The sequence below is a fragment of the Podarcis filfolensis genome (genome assembly GCF_964270895.1).
Source record: "Podarcis filfolensis genome assembly, chromosome: 6".
In the NCBI taxonomy this organism is placed as follows: Eukaryota; Metazoa; Chordata; class Lepidosauria; order Squamata; family Lacertidae; genus Podarcis; species Podarcis filfolensis.
In genome coordinates, this window is record NC_139609.1 from 89,071,265 (window position 1) to 89,095,921 (window position 24,657).

The 24,657-nt window shown below is 45.9% G+C and overlaps 1 protein-coding gene across 1 annotated transcript; it reads right to left on the reverse strand.

The window, feature by feature from the left end:
- Positions 1 to 748: 748 nt before the first annotated feature.
- HRH3 (histamine receptor H3) lies at positions 749 to 23,501 on the reverse strand. The gene is made up of 3 exons (XM_083618930.1): positions 22,574 to 23,501; positions 10,329 to 10,495; positions 749 to 1,932 (listed from the first exon to the last, which is right to left on the reverse strand). Exons 1-3 carry the CDS (start codon positions 22,818 to 22,820, stop codon positions 1,045 to 1,047), a joined length of 1,302 nt encoding a protein of 433 aa, XP_083475056.1. The 5' UTR covers positions 22,821 to 23,501; the 3' UTR covers positions 749 to 1,044.
- Positions 23,502 to 24,657: the final 1,156 nt, after the last annotated feature.

Here is a 24,657-nt window from a genome sequence, read left to right on the forward strand (position 1 = left end):
ACAAGGCTAGTGCCAGTCAGGTTCGGCAAAGCTAAGATTCAAATACTTGATTGGCCATGAAGGGGAGGAAAACAGCTCAGTGGCATCATCCATGCTTTACAGGCACAGGATCCGAAGTTCAAATCCCAGGTATAGCAGGGAGACAGTGCTACCTGGTCAGTGCAGTACATACAGAGTTATTTGCACCAATATTTTGACTTTATGTAAGGCAACTTCCTATGTTCCCATGCGCTGTAATCCAACAACATCTGGAGCGCCACTAGGATGAATGGATCTGTCCATTTCAGCTCCCTCAATTTCTCATTTCCCCCCCGATCTTAAATTCAGCTTTCCACAATTTTGCAGCAACCTGTGAATTGTTTCTTTTTTAAAAAAATCTTAATGAAAAGTTATCAGCATTTTAGCATGAATTTCTCCTTCTCAATGTATCTTTGTATGATTTTTTGCCCAATAGACATATTTTTGCAAATCAGTTTCCCCTAGTATAATGCATGTTTCTATGCTATTTTCACTCCTGCGTGGATATTTCACCACACTTCCCCCTTGTATATGCAGGGTGTCCCCCCCCCCACATGTTTAGGGAAGCTTTTAATGTTTGATGCATTACTATATTTTAATATTTTGTTGGAAGCCGCCTAGAGTGGCTGGGGAAGCCCAGCCAGATGGTTGGGGTATAAATAATATATTATTATTATTATTATTATTATTATTATTATTATTATTATTATTATTACATGTGACTTGGTTAGAGAACTGTCATTTGCAGAAGTGAATTTCAAATGGTGGCTGTGTTTCAGTTCTCCTATTGCTTTGGAAAGTGTGAATTAGGTTTGCCTTTAAATGTAACCGGAATCAAATTTCCTCGCCATCCTTAGGTGCCCCAGGTTACCCATCCCTGTCCTACACGGTATATAACCCTGGTAGGTTCCTAGCCCTGGACAACAGCTCAACACCTCTCAAAAGCAACCTCTCTCAAAAGAAGCAAACTCCTGCAGAGAATATGGCAGAAAGTATCCTTTCCAGCCTACAATGGACTGAAACTGGTTACTTCCAGCATTTCTGGAGGGAACTGTGAGGTTGGATCTTGAGTTTCTTGGGGCACAAGAGTTTAACAAAAGCTCTCCGGAAGCTGTGGTGGCAGAGAGGGTAAAGGACAGGGTTGATGGCAGAATTGACCCACAGAAGCCAGAAGGAGGTCTCATACCAGTACTCAGGGACACAGTGACCATGACATGCAGCTCGGATAATCATGAGAAGTGTGTATGGTGCCCAGCAGAGGCCAAAAATCCCCACTATAACGGCCAGAGATTTGGCTACTTTCTTGTCTCTGGTGAGCCTAAAACGTTGGCTCATGTTCTGAGAAGCCACCTTCATCCGTTTCTCTAGAGAAAGAGTAGATGTTGAGTGTTTGTAGTTCTTTTTGATGAAAAGCTTTGCTTTACTGCCGGTAAACCCAGAGCTCTCTGTGCTCGAATACTTGACATTCGTACTCTCTTTGCTGCTTTCTTCTTGGGCGTCCCATTTTGGGACACCCAGAGTTTCTGCCAGATCTCTCTGCTCCCACTTGCAGCATCTCATGGAGAGCTGGGCTTCAGGGCTCATTTCGATCTCCTCCACAAAGTTCTGGTTCTGAGCCGCATGCACCACATCCAAGCGGGCTTTGGTGCGCCTCTGGATGTTCAGGTAAATGCTCAAGTTGAAAAAGGCCACGCTGATGAATGGGGTGAAAAACTCGATGGTGGAGGCTGTGATGAGGAAATACCAGTTGTAGAAAAACTCAGCGTAGCATTCCCCGTCGGGTATGATGCTTCGGCCGGATATGTACTCCCAGCTGATAATCGCAGGTCCATAGAGCAGGAAGGCTAATACCCACACCATCGCCATCTTGAACACGGCTTGCTTGGTGTCTCCTTGCTGAGCTCTGTAGGACACCTGTAAAGGGAGAACATGCAGTTGTTTTCTTTAGATCACCAACCTTTTTAGGCACATGGGCGCACTTGGATTTTGGACCAAGTGCTGTGCCGTCCATCTCTCCTGGACCAGCCCCACCCATGGCACAGCAAGAGGAAGCAAGCAGGCACACACTTCACTTTCCCAAGTGATCTGTACAAAAGTCAGACCCAGTAGAAGGAGTCCGAACCTTGAAAAGCACATAGAGCCAAAAGAGGAAGTGGGACAGAGTGTCTCTCTTCCAACTTCCTCCTCCTTCAGCGATATGTACTTCTCAAGGGAGAAAAGGGTAACTTCTTCATCTCATGGTTAATGGGGCAGTGAGTGGGGTGGATGAGAGGCTCTGGGGGCAACAACAGAAGAGCTCAAGGGTATCATTGCAACCACAGGCATTGTATTGGGAGGGGCTTCAACATTATTAAGAAACTTTTGTGAGAAATTTCAGGTCAGCCGTTCAAAATTCTGAAAGGAGAAGTTCATGAAGGACATGAAGAAGGGCTTCAGGTGATGATTGCAGGGTCTGGGTTGGTTCATATGGTCCTTGAATTATTGCAGTCCTGTGCTGTTTAAGGCTTTATAGTTCAAAACCAGCACTTTGCATTGGGCCCGGAAACTAATTGGCAGCCAGTGCAGTGGGGCCAGGATCAGCGTAATCTGCTCAAATCATCTTGCCCTGGGGAGCAAGCTGGCTGCTGAATTCTGCATCAGATGAAGTTTCTGAACTGTACTCCATAGCTGTCTACTTTCAAATTTGAAAATAAGGGATCAGCAGCCTCACCTGTCCCGGGGACAGTCTACGGGATATCTAACAATCCGGGATAGTGGCGGGAAGCAGAGGGAAACGGCGCTGGAATAAGGGAATTTCCCATAAAAAAGGGGAAGGTTGACAGCTATGCTGTTACTCAGAGGCAGCACTGCATTTATTGTGGTGCAGTAATCTAAGCTAGAGGTTACCAGAGCATAGATGACAGAAGTTAGGCTATCCCTGCCCAGATGGGAGTGCAGCTGGGCCAGCAGCTGTAGGTGATTGAAGGCACTCTGCACTACTGAGGCCACCTGAAGCTCAACCGACAGCAAAGGACCCAGAAGTTCCCTCCAAGCTACGTACCCACTCCTTCAGAGGGAGTGTAAACCCATCAAGAGCGTCTGGGGCATATTAGCACTGGAGGTTTGCACGATCATCTGGGCAGAACAAATGGCTTAAAAGAAGAGCTGTTTAAGTCTGCTATGCAGTAATCTCAGAATTTCTGGAACATGTTCTGTGTTTAAAAAAAGAAATAAATGTTCAATGCATTTGCATAAAAGCAATGCTAGTTATATCATTAGTGTGAAAAGCATAAAAAGGCTTTTAGTCTCTCAACCTGCTACATATCATGTGTTAATATTTGAAGGTGGGTTTTGTTTTTTTTGACGCTCCATCAATTCGTTCATTATCTCATGTGCTGAAATGCATCGTGCTAAATGAAATGAATATTAGTGCATTTGAGTCTATCTCGGGCCATGATGATCCTTACCATCACAGGTCCTCAAAGAGATTTTGCAGTTAAAAATAAGGAAATGCTTGGCCCTCTCTTGCCTCCAGAATGCACCCCTTTGGGGGACTTATGTGGGTGTAAATTCCATTGGCTTAAATTCTAGCAGCATAGCCCAGGTTAAGCCAGGATGAGGGAGTTATGTTGGCATAAACATCCATAATTAAAAATGTACAATAAAACAATCCCATGAAAATAGAATAGCAAGTAAAACAGGGGAGTGGCTAGATCAAGGGAACGCCTGTGTAAACAGGTGTGTTTTCAAAAGCCCACAGAATGCCCATACAGATGGCGGTCTCTTGCATTTCAGCAGGGAGTGCGTTCCACATATACCAGTATATCTGCAGCTCAGGAAAACACATCGTGCATCTGATGAAGAGAACTGTAATCCACAAAAGCTTTCACCATAATACGTAATGTTGGTTTTTAAGGTTCCGTAGGACTCTCTGGGTGGTATTAACCTAGTGAGCCCCATCAGCAAAAGCCCTGAGTGGCAACTTCCACTTACACAATGGGACTTTCCCTCTCTCATTTCCTCCCCATGCCCCCTGAAATTGGCTCCCTGTGTGTGTTGGGAGAACCCCCAGAACACCAGGTGGGACAAGGGACGGGAGGTGAGCAGGGATCCTTCCACCTGGCACCATTTTGAATTCCACCCACCATCATTCATTTTGCTGCATAAGACTAACATGCAATTTTCGCTTGTGTTATGTGATCTAAGGCAAATGAAAGAAACAGGTGAGGACACATTCTTTTAAGTGCATCTGCTGATGTTTCCCCACTGAACTTTCCTATTAAAAGCCTTGTTGTTACGTGCAGATTAGCTACTTATGTTAATGGCCAGCTTTATCTATCTGCTTTTCCCAGACTTACCGCTGTGAGCAGCAATGAAAGGGGATGAGAGAAAGGTAGGAGAGACTTGGGCTAATGGAAGTGATTTCTTTGGCCTTAGACAACCTACACGCTAATGGATTAAGATGGACATTTTAAAAGTGAATGCTTCCTTCCACTAGGCTAGCAACTTAAAAATGGCATATTTTTTGGCTGATAGAACCTGGGCAGGAGAAAAATAGAGTGGATTTTTGTGTGCAGGGAGGTGCTGTAGCCTCGTTTTCATTCCCAAAATTGGGGTGCCAGGAGGGGCATGGCTTCCAGTCTAGTGCTCCAGCAGTGGGCAACAGGATCGCACCAGAACCCCTTCTGTCTCAGCACTCTGACCTGACCCTGATGAGTGAGCATCTTCTGTTTCACCGGACCCCAAAAATGGGACATTCTAGGATCCAAAGAGTCTTCTGTGATTCAGCATGTCTCGCTTAAAACGGGACACTTGTGGGGTATGTGATAGAGCACCTGTCTTGCATGCAGAGGGTCCCAGATTCTATCCTCCACATCTCCAGATAGAATCAATGAATTTTAGAGTTGTAAGGGGCCACGAGGATCATCTAGTCCAACCCCCTGCAATGCAAGAATCTTTCACCCAACGTGGCATTTGAACCTGCGGCCCTGGGATTAAGAGTCTCATGTTCTACCGACTGAGCTCTCTAGGGGAATGTCCCTTGCCAGAAACCCTGGAGAGTTTCTCCCAGTCAGTGCCAACAATATTGAACTGGATGGGCCAATGGTTTAACTCAAGGCAAGGCAACTCCCCAAGCTCCTGAGTGTGCAGGAAAATGATGGTGGGCTCTGCCCTGACTTTGCGCCGGTGCAGGGATTTCTTCTCACTGCAAATGTTAGCGTGGCATGAATGTTTTTGCCTAGAACCATAAGACGGTTCAATTTCCCCTCTGTGCTCGCTGCAATCCTGATGCTGCTCAGCTTCCCAATCCCTGGATAAAGCAATTTGCATGTTTAATAAGCCTGCATCCTAGATGCAAAGCTAATTAAAGCCAGGAGTACTTTTCCCTAATATAAATACATGTCTGTAAACATGTCATATATAAGTATAAACTGATTGACTGGTCTTGTTAGGCGAACACTTGGAGGTTTGCCTCAGCATAATACCTGAACTGGCATTTAGGAGAAGAAGGGTGATAGCTCTGTGGAAGAGCAATTGCTTCATAAGCAGAACGTTCCAGGTTCAATCCCCGACGTCTCCAGGTACGACTGGGAAAGATTCCCTGCTTGAGAGCCGCTGAGGGTCAGTGTAGGGACAATAGTGACCTAGATAGACCAATGGTTTGATTTGCCAATGGGGTGCCGTGATTTAAATGCCAGCCTTGGATGAAGGAAACCCAAATTTGAACCACACACGTTTTCGTCCATGGGCTAAAACACACTTTCTCAGGCTAACCAACTGCCTAAAATTTCTAATTAGCCCAGAGAAGCATATCATAAATGGAAAACATGGAATGATGATATGAGTTTGGTGTGTTAAACTATGGTTACTATAGGCAACTGATCCGGGGAGGCTTGGGAGTTGCGGACAGGCTGCCGTTGCTCAGTTTTTTTAAAAAAAACCTGTGCATTTATGTTTCACAGGGTGTGAAAGAAGGGCTTTGCACCTTGCCTGGCAGAGAAACCGCGTGCCTTGCATCCCTCCTAGGCAACAGCTGTCCGCCCGCGACTCCTGAGCCTCCCCCGATCTTTCAAAACAAAGGGGGAAGGGGACAGGAGATCTGTACCGCTGGACATCCCCGGTTCCCCTTTGGCAGTGGTGGTGGCAGCAAGCAGCTCCTGAAGCCAGCCAGAGCCAACTGTGCTACCAGGCTGGCTCCTGAGGCTGCCGCTGCCACGTTTTCCGGGGACAGATTTGCAAATCTGGGGACTGTCCCTGGGAACTGGGGACGTCTGGTAACCCTATGTTAAACTGTATGGCAGACCCCTCTAATCCCTGGATCCAGCAAGACCCCTAATTCCCGAAATAGCCAAGACAGCTTCCTGGTGAGGTGATGGGGGATTAAGGGGTTCGGTGCGAGATGGCAAATGGATGGGGACTCCTCTCCCTCCACAGACAGGACAGAGAATTGCAGTGCTGTGAGCTATGCAGAGGCAAAGCAGCAAACTAGAGAGAGATGGAGCAATGTCTGGTTTCTGTTTGAATCCAAGGCTGCAGCTATGGGAGAAACAAAGTGCTCCTGGGGTGTTGACACTGTGAAGCCCTCTGTCGTAGGCTCAGGTTGTATATATGTGTAAATAAACCACATATCTGTGGTCTCCGTTCTCCCTCATTCCAAGGAAACTAAAACCTGGGGAAGTGCCTGGAAACCCCTGGGATCTCATGCAGCTCAGAGGTTAATATATATAATATATATAATAATAATAATTTATTTATACCCTGCCCATCTGGCTGGGTTTCCCCAGCCACTCTGGGCGGCTTCCAACAAAGTATTAAAATACAATAGTCTGTTAAACATTCAAAGCTTCCCTAAACAGGGCTGCCTTCAGATGTCTTCCAAAAGTCTGGTAGTTGTTTTTCTCTTTGACATCTGCTGGGAGGGCATTTCACAGGACAGGTGCCACTACTGAAAAGGCCCTCTGCTTGGTTTCCTGTAACTTGGCTTCTCGCAGCAAGGGAACCGCCAGAAGGCCCTTGGAGCTGGACCTCAGTGTCCGGGCAGAACTATGGTGGTGGAGACCCTCCTTCAGGTTGGGATGGCATGCAACCATAACAATAACAACTAGTGAAAGGCAGGCAATTGATCACATATTTCACTGCTGCATAGCCATGGATGGAGGAAGGGGGGTGCGGTAGGGGTGGGCCGCCCCGGGTGTCACCACTGAGGGGGGTGACAAAAGGCCGGGTGGCACTTACCGCAGGGCCTGCAGAACGCCTGAGCCACACATCTCTTCTGTCTCAAAGGGTCCACCCGCCGCCTGACCCTCAGCTGTAGGGAGGAGGCAGGCAGACTCCTCGGAGGCCCCATAGAGCATCCTGCCCATAACTGTCAACGTTTCCCTTTTTTAAAGGGAAATTCCCTTATCCCGAATAGGATTCCTCGCAAGAAAAGGGAAAAGTTGACAGCTATGGTCCTGCCCCGACTGGCAGGCGCCTGACCAGCTTGCTCTGCCGCTGTGCGCATAGTTTTATATGTGGTTTATCTCTGCTTGTCACCTGGTGGGAAAATGGAGTTGGCAACATGTACACAGCAATCCTTCGTAAATGCCATTTTTAGTATTTTAAATCTTCCATCGTCTTTCGCTCCATCATAGCTCTGATAACCTATTACAAAGAAATGTTTCAGCTACACCACTCTCCTATTTTCCTCCTCCTTCTTTTTAGTTTTAGTATTTTGACATGCTACCTACCCACTTAGCTATCAGTGCCATTGAAAGGTTTTTCTGCAGCAAAAGGATGAAATCTGGGTTCTTGCACAAAATCCGGTTCTCTCCCTCTGGTAATACTGCTAGTGCTAGCTTTTGGGAGTTTTAAGAGTAACTTTCTAGTCCCCATGACTGTGTTGAAAATTTTGAAAACAGGAAGATAGCATGTAGAGAGTGCAACAATGGCTATCAAACTAAAGGCAGCCATGATGGAGGGCTTGTGATCAGGGGGTAGGACTTTCTCTATGGTTCTACTCATACAAAGTCCAATTTCATTCTTTGTCACTCTCATATGTGCTCCTTCCCCCCCCCCCCCCGCCCCACCACCCAGCTATCTGCATTTTTGTGCGTGTAAATACATGTACCAAAAAGAGGGGGAAATACAAACATTTACAATCGGTCACAAAACCCTGCACTTTAAGTACAGAGCTGCATATTTATTTATTTATTGCATTTCCAGAAGGGTGGCTATGCTAGTCTGTTGTAAGAAGACAGCAGAAAAGTCTTGCAGCACCTTAAAGACCAACACAGTTTATGGCATTATGTTTCCATGGACTACATTTCATCATATCCATGTTGCATTGTCCTGAGTTGTAGGTATATTTAAACATGGGGTTGGGGAGCAGGAATGGTAAGCAGTGAGGTCAGGAGGAAATGAGATGCAGAAAAGTATAGACAGTGATAATTATGCATCATTACCATTGACCAGTCACTTGTTTTGCTGCTGCTAGCTTTAATCAAATGCCGGGTAGCAAGAATTCAGAATTCTGTGCACACAAGTGGGCAGACGACATCAAGCAAATATTTCTGAAAGTGATCCTTCCTACAGTCTCACCCACACCACATATTTAAAGTGCATTTATGGTATCTGAATAGCTATAGCCTCCCTCAAAGAATCTTGGTGACTGTAATTTACTCTTCACAGAGCTACAATTCCCAGCGCACTTAACAAACTGCAATTCCCAGTTTGTTTTAAATGTATGGTGTGGGTATTCTGCTTGGAACAGGAAAGAAAGTAACAGCATTGATACGCAGGACACTTTCTGCTCTGTTCCAACAATTGTCCTTCAAACAGATGTCCTCTGACTGCAAGGAGGGAAAATAGGTATAAATACAAAGGAGAATTTCTGGATGCCAAGATCCAAGCCTGGGCCACATTCTCTTTGGTGAGAGAACTCCAGCAGAGATTTAAAACCACAAAATATACAGCAAAGCAAAGCATGGAAATATAGGCTGTTAGAACCTTCAGATATGCCCTTGTCAGTTCCAAAACTTTCCTCGTCTCCCAGAATAGGAAAAACACCACACATTTGGTAAGATAAAAATGGTTTCCTTACAAATGCTTCAAAGGTCAGTTTCATGTGCTTTTCCACACACCAGTCAGAAAAGCTGCATAAGCAGTAAAACTTGACTTTATTACAAAGTGGTGGAAATCCCTAATTATTGCTATAGGAGCTCAAGAGTGGCTTGTGAGAGCCATGCGGTCTGAGCAACCAGTTCAGACATCCTCACACATTGAGCTTCTCTGGTAGTCTGAGGGGAATGAAGACTTGATTATCTAGTCCCTCTTAAGATGAACTAAGCCTGGCATGACAGCATATTCTATAGTTTTAACCCCTTTGTGCATTAATTAATCTTAAGCATGTTGGTTCTATGAAGCTGGTTGTCCTACAGTCAAGAAGGGGCTAGAATCACAAGGTCCTTTTAAAGGAATTGTAGATGCCTCCAAAAGGCACCAGCTGCTCCTAATATTGGCCACCACACTCCCTAGCAGTTTCAACCTTCTTTAGCTGTGCCAGTTTCAGACCCTGGCTTGGAATGGTTTCTGCCTTCCTGAATATCTGTCTCTGTGCTCCATCCTGGTGGGGCTCAGGCCTCAACTTCCTTTGTGCTGAGCTGCCTCAGGTCAGTAGCCAGCCCCGCCTGTGTGTTTGGTTCTAGCATGATACAGCATTGGGAAGGGCCACAGCTCAGTGGCAGAACATCTGCTTTGCTCTCCAAAGGTCCCAGGTTCAATCCCTGGCGTCTCCAGGTAACTCTGGGAGAGACCTCTGCCTAAAACTCTGGAGAGCCACTTACTGTCAGTGTAGACAATAATAAAGTAGATGGACCATTGGCCTGATAGCTCAATTGGTTAGAGTATGGTGCTGATAAAGCCTAGATCGCAAGTTCGATGCTGCATATTCTTGCATTGCAGAGGGTCAGACTAGATCAGGCATAGGTAAACTCGGCCCTCCATATGTTTTGGGACTATAACTTCCATCATCCCTGACCACTGGTCCTGTTAGGTAGGGATGATGGGAGTTGTAGTTCCAAAACATCTGGAGGGCCGAGTTTGCCTATGCCTGGACCAGATGATCCGCAAAGCCCGTTCCAACTCTACAATTCTATAAGTCAGCTTCCTATGTTCCTATGCTGTGAAACCTAAATCTTCCTAGTCTTGCATTTTCTTTTCTTTTACACAGGGTTTCAGAGAAGCAGGTGATAAGGCTAGAGGATCAGGGGCAAAATTTAAGAGGGGAATAGGCAAACAAACAGCAGCAATCCATCAGAGACAATCAACTCTTTTGCACAGTCACTACTCACCGCTCTTGTTACAGAGAGGAATCTGTCATAGCTAATCAGCACAATGTTGAAGACCGATGTGGTGCACAGCAGATAATCAACCACCAGCCAGAGCTTGCAAAAGCTTCTTCCGAAAGTCCACCTGCCAGTTAGCACGTAGGGCACATAAAGTGGAATGCAAAAGGCACCTGAAATGAGAGAGTTCATTTTATGTTTCCTTTGGACCACATCAACAAGGCCAAGAAGGGAGTTGTGTCATCTGGGCAGCTCAGGACCTCCATACACACTGTGCTATTGCTTGTGCTATTGCACCAGTTTGTGCTATTGTTTGTGCTATTGCTTGTGCTATTGCACAAGTTTCACTTCACCCCCAGAGGTGCACTCCATTGTCTCTCGAGGCAGACGGACACCAACAACAGCTTTGTGTTTCCTCCGCTGCATTCCGGCCTCACGAACAGGGTGCTGACTGTGTACAGCTCAAAGTGTATGTATTGTACAGCACGAACTTCCACTGCCTGCTGCCTGTCTCACCAATCAGATTCTTAACCATTCCATGAGTTGCTGTGATATTACAAATGTTGATTGGGGTGGATCAGTCACAAAATGTTGACCGACTCCAAAACTGCTGCTGGGAAAGTGGATGCTCGTTTGCAGCAAAAGGGGAAATGCATAGAGACTTTAGAGAACGATGTGCAGTCATACTATTTGGGGGCAGGAGTTGAAAGATAAGACTGTCTCAAGAATTAGGAGGTTACAGAAGATCATCATCCAGGGACTGGGGATCAGAGAGTCTGTGTGTTTGTGGCAGCATTAAAAATAGTAGCAGCAGCAGCAGCAACAACTACTGATTACAAATTTCCCGTTTCACAGAATACCGATACATAAAACCATTGAGCTGGAAGGGGTGAAAGGCGAACGTCTTGCTAAATCTCATTCTAATTATTTCCATACAGACTGAACCACAGAAAGCAAACAGCAGCATGCAGGCACCCTTTATTTTGCCTGGCTCACTTGTGGGCAGAACTAATGAACAATTAGCAAACTGAACGCAGGAGGAAACTACCTTTTACCAAACCAGACTGCTAGTTCATCTAGCTCACTAATGCCTACTCTAACCAGGCAGCCACTTTCCAGGGTTTCAGGCAGCAGTCTTCACCAGATGCTGTGGATTGAATCTGACTATCTGAATGCAAAGCATGTGCTACACTACTGTGCGATAATCTCTGCTGAAATGTGCCGGTGCAGCGAGAACGAGAAACGAAGGTGAGTGGGGCACAGCTAAAAATACATTTGGAGTCGTCGCTTTGGGGAATAAGCCCAGGATTTTGTAATGGACAGGCAAGAAAAACTGTGTATAGCATTTGCTGGACTATTCTTTGCATTCCCTGCCACCTTGCCCCCTGCAACACAAGGTTCCCCCCTGCCTTTCTGTCCATTAATAGCCCTGTGCTATGGGACAGAGGGACACGGGTGGCAGTTTTTTGTTAAACCACTAAGCCTCTTGGGCTTGCCGATCAGAAGGTTGGCGGTTCGAATCCCCGTGACGGGGTGAGCGCCCGTTGCTCGATCCCTGCTCCTGCCAACCTAGCGGTTCAAAAGCACGTCAAAGTGCAAGTAGATAAATAGGTACCGCTCCAGCGGGAAGGTAAACGGCGTTTCTGTGTGCTGCTCTGGTTCGCCAGAAGCGGCTTAGTCATGCTGGCCACATGACCCGGAAGCTGTATGCCGGCTCCCTCAGTCAATAAAGCGAGATGAGCGTTGCAACCCCAGAGTCGGCCATGACTGGACCTAACGGTCAGGGGTCCCTTTACCTTTACCGATGGGACAGGGATGGGACTAGAACAGACTCAGGCTGTGCGAAGCTGGTTATAGACCCAGGCCAGGTGGGAAATGTAGTCGTTTCACCAATCTTGGCCAAAGGGTCCCTCTTTGCCTCTACCAGGGAGACTTGCAGTAAAAGTAAAAGTAAAGGTGGGCAGGAGCTGGGACTGAGCAACGGGAGCTCACCCTGTGGCGGGGATTTGAACCGCCGACCTTCTGATCGGCAAGCCCTAGGATTTGTGGTTTAGACCACAGTGCCAGCACCCCTAAAATCATAAACCCATGCCAATTGGCCCACCTACCTTCCACTCACAGTAGTCAACTCCCAGGGGCCAAGGTCCCTTTGGCCACCCCCCCAATAAAATATTTGAAAGAGCTGGGCTCCCCCAAAGTGGGTGCACATTGTCATTCAAATTGTGTGCATGTGCCGTGTCATGTGATCGATGATGAGGGTCTGGGCTTACCTGCCCCCCACAATATTTTAGTCAAGTTGGCACCCCTGCCCCCACCCCTGTTCTGGCCTGATCAGGCTGGCTGCTTTTCTTCACAGCACGGCAAACATAGCCATTCTGCAATGGGAGGACAGTGATTTCCTATTGTTCATCACTTTCGTTAAGGGCACCTCCAGATTGCAGCTGTATTCTGCAACATGTTCTTGACACAATAACAGCACATTACTAATGGGTTTATTCCACTTCAGTTTGTTATGCGATGCTCCCCCAATACTTCTGCATTATTGCTGTTTGGATGGGCTATAGAGCAATGACTATGGTTTTCCCAGCAGTGATGTATGGAAGTGAGAGCTGGACCATAAAGAAGGCTGATCACTGAAGAATTGATGCTTTTGAATTATGGTGCTGGAGGAGACTCTTGAGAGTCCCATGGACTGCAAGAAGATCAAACATGTCCATTCTGAAGGAAATCAGCCCTGAGTGCTCACTGGAAGGACAGGTCCTAAAGCTGTGGCTCCAATACTTTGGCCACCTCATGAGAAGAGAAGACTCCCTGGAAAAGACCCTGATGTTGGGAAAGATGGAGGGCACAAGGAGAAGGGGACGACAGAGGACAAGATGGTTGGACAGTGTTCTCGAAGCTACCAGCATGAGTTTGACCAAACTGATTGGAAATGAAGCAATGTGACCACTCTAAAACTTTTGCAGGTGATAGCATCATGAGCATTATTTCACGACATGTCTTGAGGCGCCATTACTTTCCCAACCTTGGTACAAATTGGTTTGGGGAATGGGCCTTTTCCCAAAAAGCCCATCTAGACTTTTAAAAAGGGTCGACAAGACAAACAATATGTACTGTGCTAATCTCACAGTTTATAGTATAAATAATTTGAAAAGTCACAAGACACACTCATTCCAATGCAATGTTTATAAGCCAATACATAAATAACGAGAGCAATTAATGGGTAGTTATGTACGGTCATAAGCCTAATTATAACTGAATCAATTACTAAGTCAGTCATGTTGTGATCCTAACAACAAAGCAAAAGCCAAACCGCTTTGCCAGGAAAATTGTATCAATTCCCCGTGTTTGTTCCAGTTTTTAATGTTAATTATGTAACTGATATTTTGGAATGTTATTAATTTCATCTCTCCAAGAGAAATTATTACACTCTTGCTACATGCTGATAAGATTCTATGTATCCTGTGGAGTCCAAAAGGCGTTAAGGTATTATTGTCCAACATGGGCAAATACTGCAGTAAAGAGTACTTCAGATTATAGGCTGCAATCCAGATATACCTGAAGGAATGTCTCCACCCCCTTCGTTCAGATCCATTTCCGAGGGCCTTCTGGTGGTTCCCTCCCTGCAAGAAGTAAGGTTACAGGGAACCAGGCAGAGGGCCTTCTCGGTAGTGCCACCTGCCCTGTGGAACACCCTCCCATCAGAGGTCAAAGAAATAAACAATTATCTGACTTTTAGAAGACATCTGAAGGCAGCCCATTAATTTAGGGAAGTTTTTAATGTTTGATGTTTTATTGTGCTTTTAATTCTGATGGGAGAGTGGCTGGGGAAACCCAGCCAGATGGGTGGGTTATAAATAATTTATTGTTATTGTTATTGTTAACCATAACTGGGTGAGTTCCCATTGTTTTCACAGGAACTTACATTGTTCAGTGGGGCTTCTTCCCAGTGAGTGTACATATTGAGAGCATACCCTCAAGTGTACAAATTCAGTGGCATGTACTTTTGAGTAGACATGGCTAGGATGGCACTGTCAGTTATGCCTAACTTTGGTTGGATTGGAGCCATGCCAATATGAACGGAAGCCAGAAGAAAAACTGATAAGACAAGTTCCTAGCTTTTCTTGGGAGCCACTGTTTTAAGATAAGTAAATAGTGTGTGCAGATCATTCATCTTGCTGACAAGGCAGCCGCAGCCGCAGCAAGAATAAGACAAGTTTTCAGCTTTTCTTAGGAGCTACCATTATAAATAGTGTGTGTGCAGATCATTCATATTGCTGATAAGCAGCAATAATAATTAGTGCATTCACCAATCAATAGGGGGTCACATTAGTGTCTCCAACCATTACAGAGGCACAGGCGTGGAGCTGTGACAAAAGGAACTTATGGTTGAGGCTGACAAAAAAAATATTTTTTAAAAAGCTGCAGATCTTCCAAATGTTACCTTTGGAGATCTAGTGAGAACAGAAGCTGTGCTTTCTTCCTAAGAAGTACAATGGGGGGTGGGGGGGTGGGGAAATGGAGCATATATGCAAATGCTCAACAACCTTGGTTTTATGCAAGAAACATTGCCTTATTAAAGATTTGTAGTATGAAAGGTTTTAGCTCATTGTTAAAGTGAATCTCTCCCTCTCTCTCTCTTTGGAGAGCCCTCGCGCCTGGGACCCAGAGCCCATCTAAAACAGCATTCTGTTTCCAGAGCCAGCCAGATGCTTCTACAAAGCCCCACTAGCAGGGATGAAAAACATATCTAATCATTTGATTCAGCAATGCATTTGAGATAGAGTTCTCAGAAATATATTGCCTTAATATTACCTTTAAAGGGCTTCTTGTGTATACTGTACTCTGGGAACTTCAAGCTGAGTAAGGACTGCAAAGGATATAGTCTCTCTCTCTCTCTCTCTCTCTCTCTCTCTCTCTCTCTCTCTCTCTCTCTCACACACACACACACACACACTGTTGCGCCCTCCAAATGCTTTGGACTACAACTCCTATCATCCTTGACCATCAGCCATGTTGGCCTAGGCCTGATAGAAGTTGTATTCCAAAACAGCCACTGATATGAGTGAAAGTAAAAAGGTAAAGGGACCCCTGACCATTAGGTCCAGTCGTGGCCGACTCTGGGGTTGCAGCGCTCATCTCACTTTATTGGCCAAGGGAGCCGGAATACAGCTTCTGGGTCATGTGGCCAGCATGACTAGAAAGTATCCCTTAGTAATTAGCTGGGACCAAGCTATTTAGCAATTATTTTAATTAACAACCAATACTTCGGATTGAGGCTGAAGCCTAGTTCACAGCCAGTGCAGTCATCAAAGAGCTGACTGAATCTGCCTGTGTTTTTATACCCTGGCGGAAGATGAGCTACTGCCAATTTCATTTTCTTATCCATCTTCAAAGAGAGCCCCACACAGAGTATACTGTCTTGAAGTATGCCCAGATTATACCTTGAAGTTACATAGACTTCCTGCTAAATCCCCTTCCATCATCATAAATTAATTCTCGTTGCTGCTGATCTTGCCTCTTATCCCTTCCACTGTTTTACAGGAGTGGAGATCATGAGGCCAGGAGACCAAATGTGGCCCTCTGCCTGGCCCTTGTCATCCCAGCCGAACAAGCCTCTGAAGGAAGAGGGACACGAAGCAAGGCCTCCATGATAGAAGTAGTGGGTGGGCAGGCTGATAAGGGCACACACAGTCCTTCAGAGCCTGGCCCCAACTGGTACAGTCATACCTTGGAAGCCAAACACCTTGACACTTTAACATTTTGGCTCCCGAACACAGCAAACCCGAAAGTGAGTGTTCCTGTTTGCAAACGTTCTTTTGGAACCTGAACGTCCAGCATGGCTTCTGATTGGCTGCAGGAGCTTCCTGCATCCAATCAGAAGCTGCGTCTTGGTTTCCGAACGTTTTGGACGTCGAACAGACTTCCGGAACAGATTCCGTTCAGCTTCCAAGGTGCAATTGTATATTGAATTGTGCCTGGAAAAGAACTGGAAGTCAATACAAGTCGCGTTAAATCAAAGCAGTGCGTTCTGCAAAGGCTAACCCAAGTAACATTCTGCTGAAATTTGTCTACACTCTCATGGGCAGCCCAATATAGAATGAATTACATTAATTTAATCTGGACATGTCCAAGCAGGCCTATGTCACTGTGGCCAGGTCTGCCTTCTTTAGGAAAGAGCACAGCTGGTGAAACTGTGCAAAGACACTGCTTGCCACAGTGGTTACCTGAATATCCTGGAAATATACCAGATAAGTGAGCACCTTCAAGCTATGAACCTGTTCCTTTAAGAGAAGTGAAGCACCATCTAGAACAGGCTACAAACCTAAACCTGTACAGCTTGGGTTCCAGATACCTTAAGGCAGAGCTTTCTGAACTTTTCATGCTGGTGACACACTTTTTAGACATGCATCATTTCATGACACAGTATTTCAGTTTTACTAGCAAACCAGAGGTTAAACTAACCCCTTTCCAACCCCAGGAGGAGCGCAGGGAGCATTTGCGTGACACTCCTACACACTGCAGCTGACACAGTAATATGCCATGACACCCAGTTTGGAAAGCTGTGCCTTAAGGACTGCCTAAAACCTATTAGCTCAGTTCAATCACCAAGATAATCTGGAGGAACACTATTAAAAACATAGGCTGACATTCAAGTAATTTTGATTGAGAGTAGACCCACTGAAATGAATGAACGTGACTAAGTTAGGTCCATTAATTTCAGTGGATCTACTCTGAGTAAAACTTTGTTGGATACCACCTGTAAGAACAGGAGGAAAGTTCTGCTGGATCAGATCGATGACCCATCTACCCTGAACCCAATATCCTGTTCCCACAGTGGCCAACCGTGCTATGTGAAGGCTGTAAGCAGTTCCTAAGTGCAATAGCATTCTACCCATTTGTGAGTCCAAAAAACTGGTGTTCAGGGACATACTGCCTCTGGCAGTGCAAACGGAGTCCAGCTATCATGGCTAGTTGTCCCTCATGTCTCCAAAGCCTGACTAACCTCAGATAGAAGCTGGACTTTTTGTGTCACCAGTCCCCATGCTACTGAATTCTATTCAGTGCTAGGCCTACCCAGTTTTAGACCCCCTAATGCTAATGAACACGATTACCTTAGGTTCAGTCATTTTTAATCCATCAGCTGGATTGCTCAGTTGGTTGGAGCGTGGTGCTGATAACGCCAAGGTTGCAGGTTTGATTCCCGTAAGGGACAGCTGCATATTTCTGCATTGCAGGGAGTTGGACTAAAACGATCCTCAGGGTCCCTTTCAACTCTATGATTCCACGATTCTATTCTCATGGGTGTACATTGATCACAGCTAGCAATGGATACAACTCACAGGCTCGGATTGAACAAAACAGTTGCTCAGGCAGGAACCAGCGTAACAAGTCCTGCTAGTGCAATGGGGCTTTCCTCTCTTCATCCTGTGTGTCCTGTGCACCCCTCAACTCAACTCAGGAGGGTCAGGAGAACCCCCAGAACAGCACGCAGGAAGAGGAGAGGGAAAGTAGTTCCATCTGGCAAGCTGAAATATTAGAGTTCATAGGTGCCAACTCCCTGGGGCCCTAGGTGCCCAAGCACCCACAAAATTCTCCATGCAGGGGCTGGGGAGCAACAAATTTCATTGCTGGGGCCATGCATGCTGCATGGCACCCATGGTCCTGGGCAACCACAATCGTGGTGCCAAGTTGGCACTCCTGTTGATGAAATGATCATAGCAGCATGATGTTGAATTCCTCCCTATGGAATAGTCTTCCAGCAGAGGTTTGGCTGGCCCCCTCATGGCTAGTCTTGTTGTTTCCTTGATAACTTTTTTGTGTGTGTTGGCAGGCTTATTCAGTTGTTTAAGCTTTTAAAAGACAAGCCAGCCATGTTTCTGATCCTATTGTATTTATTTATTTATTTATTGCTTTTTGTACATTAACTTCTGTTGTGCACCACCCTAGTATTTTATGTGACTGGGGTGGGGGTGGGGTGTCTATCAACATTTAGATCTATAAATAAATAAACCAACCCTTTCCGACAAACTGACAGCTGCTTTGTTTTGTTTGGATCAAGTCTTACTTCATTTGCCCATGTTTGCAAAGCCATTTGCAAAAAGGAACAGTGGAAAGTTGGCAGACTTGAAGACTGTGTTTGCAAAAGGCTACGATTATTTAAGGATTTAAGGATTAGAGTCCTACTTTCAAGGAGAAATGATAGCAATATTTTTTATTAATAATGCCCTGTGCTCCTAAATCACCCGAGTATGTCAGGACATTTTGCCAGGCAGGCACTTCTGGCCGGTCTCAGGAGCAACAAATGCTTGGGTAGCACCAGATTTGGAGAGAAAGAGCAGTGCTATCGGACACAAGCTTTTCTTATCTAAAACGAAGAGGAGAAAAAATTAGTGCCCTGTGAAAGATGTTGTATTGGATGAAGTTCTGCTACAATCAGGTCTATCAGTAAATATCAGCTGGCTTGATATTTTCAAAGGAAAGTGTGCACATAAATTGATTTTTTAAAAAACAAACAAAACAGGTAAAACCAGGAGCTTGTATCTGGTGAGATGCATTGCTATGATGTTTCAAACTATTGTATTTCTTGTCTGCTCACTACACATCCAGTGACTTTTCCTATATGCAGTTAAATGGGACTGTCTTTGTATTAGGTAGACATGCCAATGGTAGCGAGGAGGACACTTTTGCTTAAAAAAAGGGGAATGCATGTTGATAACACCTCTATAGAGATAACAGGTGGAATCCATGCTCCAGAAATGCCCTCATTTGACTACTGCAGTGCATTGTTCATTGAGTTGCTCTTGGAGACCAGTCCAAAACTTCAGTTGATTTATAACATGGGTCAGCAAACTTTTTCAGCAGGGGCCAGTTCACTGTCCCTTGGACCTTGTGGGGGGGGCGGACTATTTTTTTGGGGGGAAATTCCTATGCCCCACAAATAACCCAGAGATGCATTTTAAATAAAAGCACACATTCTACTCATGTAAAAATATGCTGATTCCTGGACCGTCTGCGGGCTGGATTTAAAAGGTGATTGGGCTGGATCCGGCCCCCGGGCTTTAGTTTTGTTACCTATGGTTTATAACATGGGAGTTAGATGGAAGGCTGCTCAAAACATTTCTTTCTAGTATTTAAGGGGAAAAAACACCCTTCATTCACTTCTATTCTGTAGCATCAAATATAACCTAAGACACATTTCTCTTGGGATTAATATATCTAAAGGATCACCTACTCTGATGTGAACCTGCCCATTAATTTGGACCTACATCAGAGACTCTTACTTTACCCCTGCCTTTGAAAGAAAGGTGAGTTTTGGCCAGTGGTAGGGCCATTTCAGTAGTGTCACCCAAAGTTGTAGAATAATCTCTCAAGAACAGGCGCTTGGCAGCTACAAGGTTGGCTTTCTTCTCCCTAGCTTTTAGTAGATGACGGCTTTAATTTGTGTCTTAATGTTGTATTCCTGCATTTTTAAAGATACTGTTGTTATATGCTATTCTTTGCTGTTAGTTGCCTGAAAGGTTTTCCTGAAAAAGGAGATAAAAATATGAAACTAAAGATAGTTACTTTGGTTGTTGTTTTAACACAGACATTCTTAAAATAAACTGTGTGTGTGTGTGTGTGTGTGTGTGTGTGTTTGAATCTTGCTGACTCTCTCTGTCCACTCTGCAGCATGCAACTGAACTTTGAAATGGCACCTTGATTCCTATTTTCCCTCAAGGGGATTTGTGAAGCCGAGTTTGCACAGGGTTGCGGCCAAAACCAATTATTTACTTTGCCGTCTAACTCCAACAGCTGTTTTCACACATTATATACTTGCATGTGCACAGCAGTCACACAAGGAAAACGTTTTATGTGATTTAGGAATAGACGTGTGTGGATGGAAAATTCCGACAAATTCTTGAAGCAGTCCTGATGTTTCATGAAGTGAAAATAATGTTCCTGCTATGTAGAAACATAATCCTGTTTTTGTATCTGGCCTATGTTAACATCATACTCCGCAGTGCAAAAAAGAGAAAAGGGGAAAGAAAGGGTTAGGTTTATTGTTCTGGAGGGATAATTTCAGAGTTTATTTCTGCTTGCAAATCATTTGGCAAGGGACTAGTCCACCTTGTATCCTTTTGGAAAGCATATAATCCATTTTGGCACATCATCTACCTAGTCTGGCATCAGTAGGAAATCTACACTGACATCCACTTTGCTTAATCCCCCTTGCCCCCAGGCTGCCTGGCACATCCATCAATTTGCATTTCAGAGGTTTTGCATCTAGAGAATGATCACAGCCATATGGAACTGTGCCTCAACGCCCAGAAAGATTCCCCTTTGCTCTTAGCCACTGTAAGGTGAAATCCAGGATTTGACCCCCAAAAAAACTGGGGAGATGAGTGCTGTTGGAGGACAGATATTACTCTTTGTTGGCAAAAGGGGGTGATACATGGTCAACCAACATCTGGAAATACTGGAAGTCACCCCAGGAATGAGTCACAATATTGGGTTGACTGTCAGGGATATCTGCATAATTTCATCAGCCATTTGTAGAATTATATATCCAGTCTACCAGTATCTTCATTTTCTGTAAGATGACCATGCCTGCCCCCATTCCCTGAAAAACAAGCCCACAAAAGTTAACATCCCTGCTCCTCTGGAAACAGTAGTCCCCGCTGAGATTTTGTTCTGAGCATTATTGATAGATACATAGATAGAGGTCTGAGTAAGGGAAGCCATGGTAACAGGTAGTCAACAGCACCCACCAAGTAAACCACTATGCGAGGAAGCAGCTATCTCTCTAAAGCTGGATGCTGGCCATGTGTGCCTGTCCTTGGGAACCTACGCTTTAAGGGTAGAGAAAGGGGAAACCTTTGCACTTAGAGAAAAATAGGAGTAGCCCAGAGTGATTTGTGCTTTATCCTCACAAAAACTGGCAGGGCCCAGGAGCTGTGTGTGCACAGAAAACAGGTACAAGCCTCCAGTCATCCATGGCTGGAAGTCTGATGTGCTGAATGAAAGCAAGTAGTTTATAGCATGTTTCTCTACAGCACAGAGGGACATAAGAAGCAGTGGCGTAGTGTGGGGGGTGCAGGGGGGCCGGCTGCACCGGGCGCAACATCTGGGGGTTAGGGTTAGGGGGCGCAAATCCACGGGTTAGGGGGCGCAAATCCACGGGTTAGGGGGCGCAAATTACTTGCCTTGCCCCGGGCGCTGACAACCCACGCTACGCCACTGATAAGAAGGCGGCTTAGACTGGGTCAGACCAATGGTCTATCTAGCTTAGTATTGTCTACACTGACCGGCAGTGGCTCTCCAGGGTTTCAGGCAAGACTAGAGTCTTTTGCAGCAGCACCTGGAGAAGCTGGGGACTGAACCCAGGACCTTCTGCTACACCCTTCCTGGAGCATAAGGGGGGAGGGAATTGGGAAGTTACATGGTCTGTGGTGCATATCCTCTGAGCCCCGGTTCCCCTCCATGGCCCCTCTGAATCCAATCCACACCTTAGGACCCCTTCTATGGCAGTGGTTGACCCCTCCCAATGTATTCATGGGTGATTAATTTTCAATGTAAACTTAATACGTTCTCGGGCATACATATAGGCACATTTGGTATTCTTGGAAGTGCCATCTGCAACACAGTGAATCCAAAGTTTTTGAACCTAAGCAGATCCCCCTTACTTGGAAATGAGTCCCCTTGATCTCAGATAAGGCTAACTTCATGTCATTTCATGGGATTTTGTACCAAAAACAATGCTGCAATTGTCTAAGTTCCAAGCAACAGGGCAGACATCAGTTACGAAAGGGAGAAAAAAGTGTCATTTTTCTACGCAGTGGTTCCTCAGTGGAAAGAAAACATTAGTTATATAAAACTGGCTTGATAACCAGAGTAGTTCTTAACCCTGCCCACCTTTTGTCGTTACATATAGTTGCATTTGACTCTCTGCTGTTTGAGATGCTTTAGCCTGGGAAAATTACTTCCTGGCTCTAAAAGGCAAAAGCAGACGAGTTAATCTTTCTAAGAGCAATCTTTAACAACTTGAAATTGTGCCCCAATGGGAGCGGGGCAGGCGAAAGTCTCCCTTGGGCCCCCATTCCCCGCTAATTCCTCCTGAGAAGCGATCTGCAGAATAAAACTAAACGTCTTCTCCACGGCATCCTGCCCAGACCTTCACCGCGCCATCCCTTTTCCTAACGGGGTTAGACGAGCGTACAAAAGTATGAGCCACGGAGGAAGAGAGGTGAAGCCGAGGTGTGGTACTTTACCTACTAGGAAATCGGAGATGGCCAGGTTCAGAAGGAAGTAATTGTTTTGCGTCCTCAGACTGGAGTCCACCACAAAAGCCAGCATCACCAAGGCATTGCCAACGACCGTAGCCACGATCAACAAAGCCATGAGGACGGCCAGGACGATGGTCCACATGGTGGAGAAGCGCCCGGAGAGCTGGTCCCCAGCGGCCTTCTCCTGGCTCCCGGAGCCATTCAGGGGCAAAGCCACCGAGGAGCTGTCCATTTCAGCACCACGCGGCTCAGCGGCTCAGGCTGCGGGTGGGAACTGTCCGAGCCACCTCCAGCCAGGAGCGGGACGACACACCTGCTGCCGGGGCTTGGCTCCTGCCGGGCAGACTCAACGACAACTGCCCCTGCATTGTAGACCCCACACCCAGCACCCCACAAGTCTCAGCAGCACCCCGAAAGATGACTCAACCCCATCCCACTAGCGGTTCGTTTCCTAAATAGCTCTCGTGGAGATGATAAAACACAGAGATTCTGTTCCTTCGGTCTTGTGGTCTCCAGTTCTTTCCCCCGGTGGGGAGGCGGGTCCTTTCTCTTTTCCTCTCTGCCTCTGCTTTCTTCTTGCTGCGTTTTTATTTCCCTGAGAGGCAGAACCACGAAGGGAGAGTAAGTGAGAAGAACTCTGCTGGATTCGGGGCTGCAGGTTCTCGCGCAGCGTGCGAAGGGTCTGGCTAGCCTCTGGGCGAAAGCGGAGCTTTGCCTCCGAAAGGTGGAGCCAAGCATCTAACCCTGGAGCTGGATGCGAGTCCGAGCAGGACCAGCTCCTCTGTGGACAGTTCCATGCTGGACAGCCATTGGCTAGCAGCCTCAAAAAACCTGCAAGCCGCTCGTCTCACTTGCCGCTTGCTTTCTTGTTTCTGCCTTTAAGAAGCCGCTTTGTAAAATCCACACACGGGTCGAAATACAATTAGCCCAGCCAACGAGGCAGCACTGTTGACTTTGGGACAATTAGCGAAGACTGCATGAATAATCAATATGTCTACGTTTGCAAGATTTCCTAGGCAAATTTCTCTCTCACACACACACTGTGTGTGTGGTAGAGGAAGAGAGATTTCTGTCGAAGGAAAGTAAAATAACGAATGCTACAGGTATGCGTTACGATCGCCAGCTAGTTTTTTTATTTATATGGCATGTAATCTGCCAAATTCATTACAAACGTCATTGCATGCGACTTTACAGCATCTTTGTCAGGTGCTTGTTGGTTTGTTCCCATTTTACAGGTGGAGGACTGAGAATGAGAATAAATGCCTTGTCTCTAATCCGAAAACGCACAACAGATCTGGGATCTGAACCGCTGTCTTTCAGACTTAAGTCTGATTCATCGGAGCACACTTGCCGTCAAGATCCATGGAGATTCCTACTTCAGAGAAATGGTATCCAAAGTAGCTCAAGTGACCTTTTATTGGTGCAACTGTGTGTGGATCAGAGAGCACACTTCCGAGCTACTCAGGTCTCTGGTGCAGCAAGGGAAGTAGGGTTCCGTTTGTTCATGGTGCTTGTTGTTAACTATGTTTGGCACGCAAGTACAGGTTGCCAACAACAGGCAAGAGATAAGACCAAGACAGGATGGCACTGATTTCAGAGCACCAGGTGAGGATCGTCACAGAGGTACCTGAGAACTAAAGCAACAAAAGGTGTTCACAGGAAAGTGCAGCTTATGGTTGCAATGGTTCAGATGATTTCCTGTCGCTTTTGCAATAGCTGATAGCCAAGGCAATAAACCACAGTGAGTCATTAGTCCAGGTCAGATACCAAGAGGCACAGCAACAGAATGACTGAACCAACAACGCCTGATACCAGCTGATGCAATCTTGTGAGCTCCAGTGGCCCTTTAAACTTTAAGGAATGAAGCCCAAGCCCAGCCCCTTTGGGATTCAGTTGGAGCTCTTTTGTGCTAAGTGACTGACGGGCATGGCTTGCCTTGCTTTGTGTACCTAAGATCCTGCTTCTGGATCCTATAACCCCATCTTAGACTCGGAGACTCCATAGCTCAGTGGGTAGAGCATGAGACTCTTAATCTCAGGGTTCGAGCCCCACACTGGGCAAAGATTCCT

Bases quoted from the DNA above. Each gene is read 5' to 3' on its own strand.
- HRH3 (XM_083618930.1), bottom strand. From the start codon at position 22,820: ATGGACAGCTCCTCGGTGGCTTTGCCCCTGAATGGCTCCGGGAGCCAG. The intron at 10,496-22,573 runs GTAAAGTACCAC...CTCTCATTTCAG, and splicing joins CATCTCCGATTTCCTAGTAG to GTGCCTTTTGCATTCCACTT. The intron at 1,933-10,328 runs GTGAGTAGTGAC...CTCCCTTTACAG, and splicing joins TCCTCTCTGTAACAAGAGCG to GTGTCCTACAGAGCTCAGCA.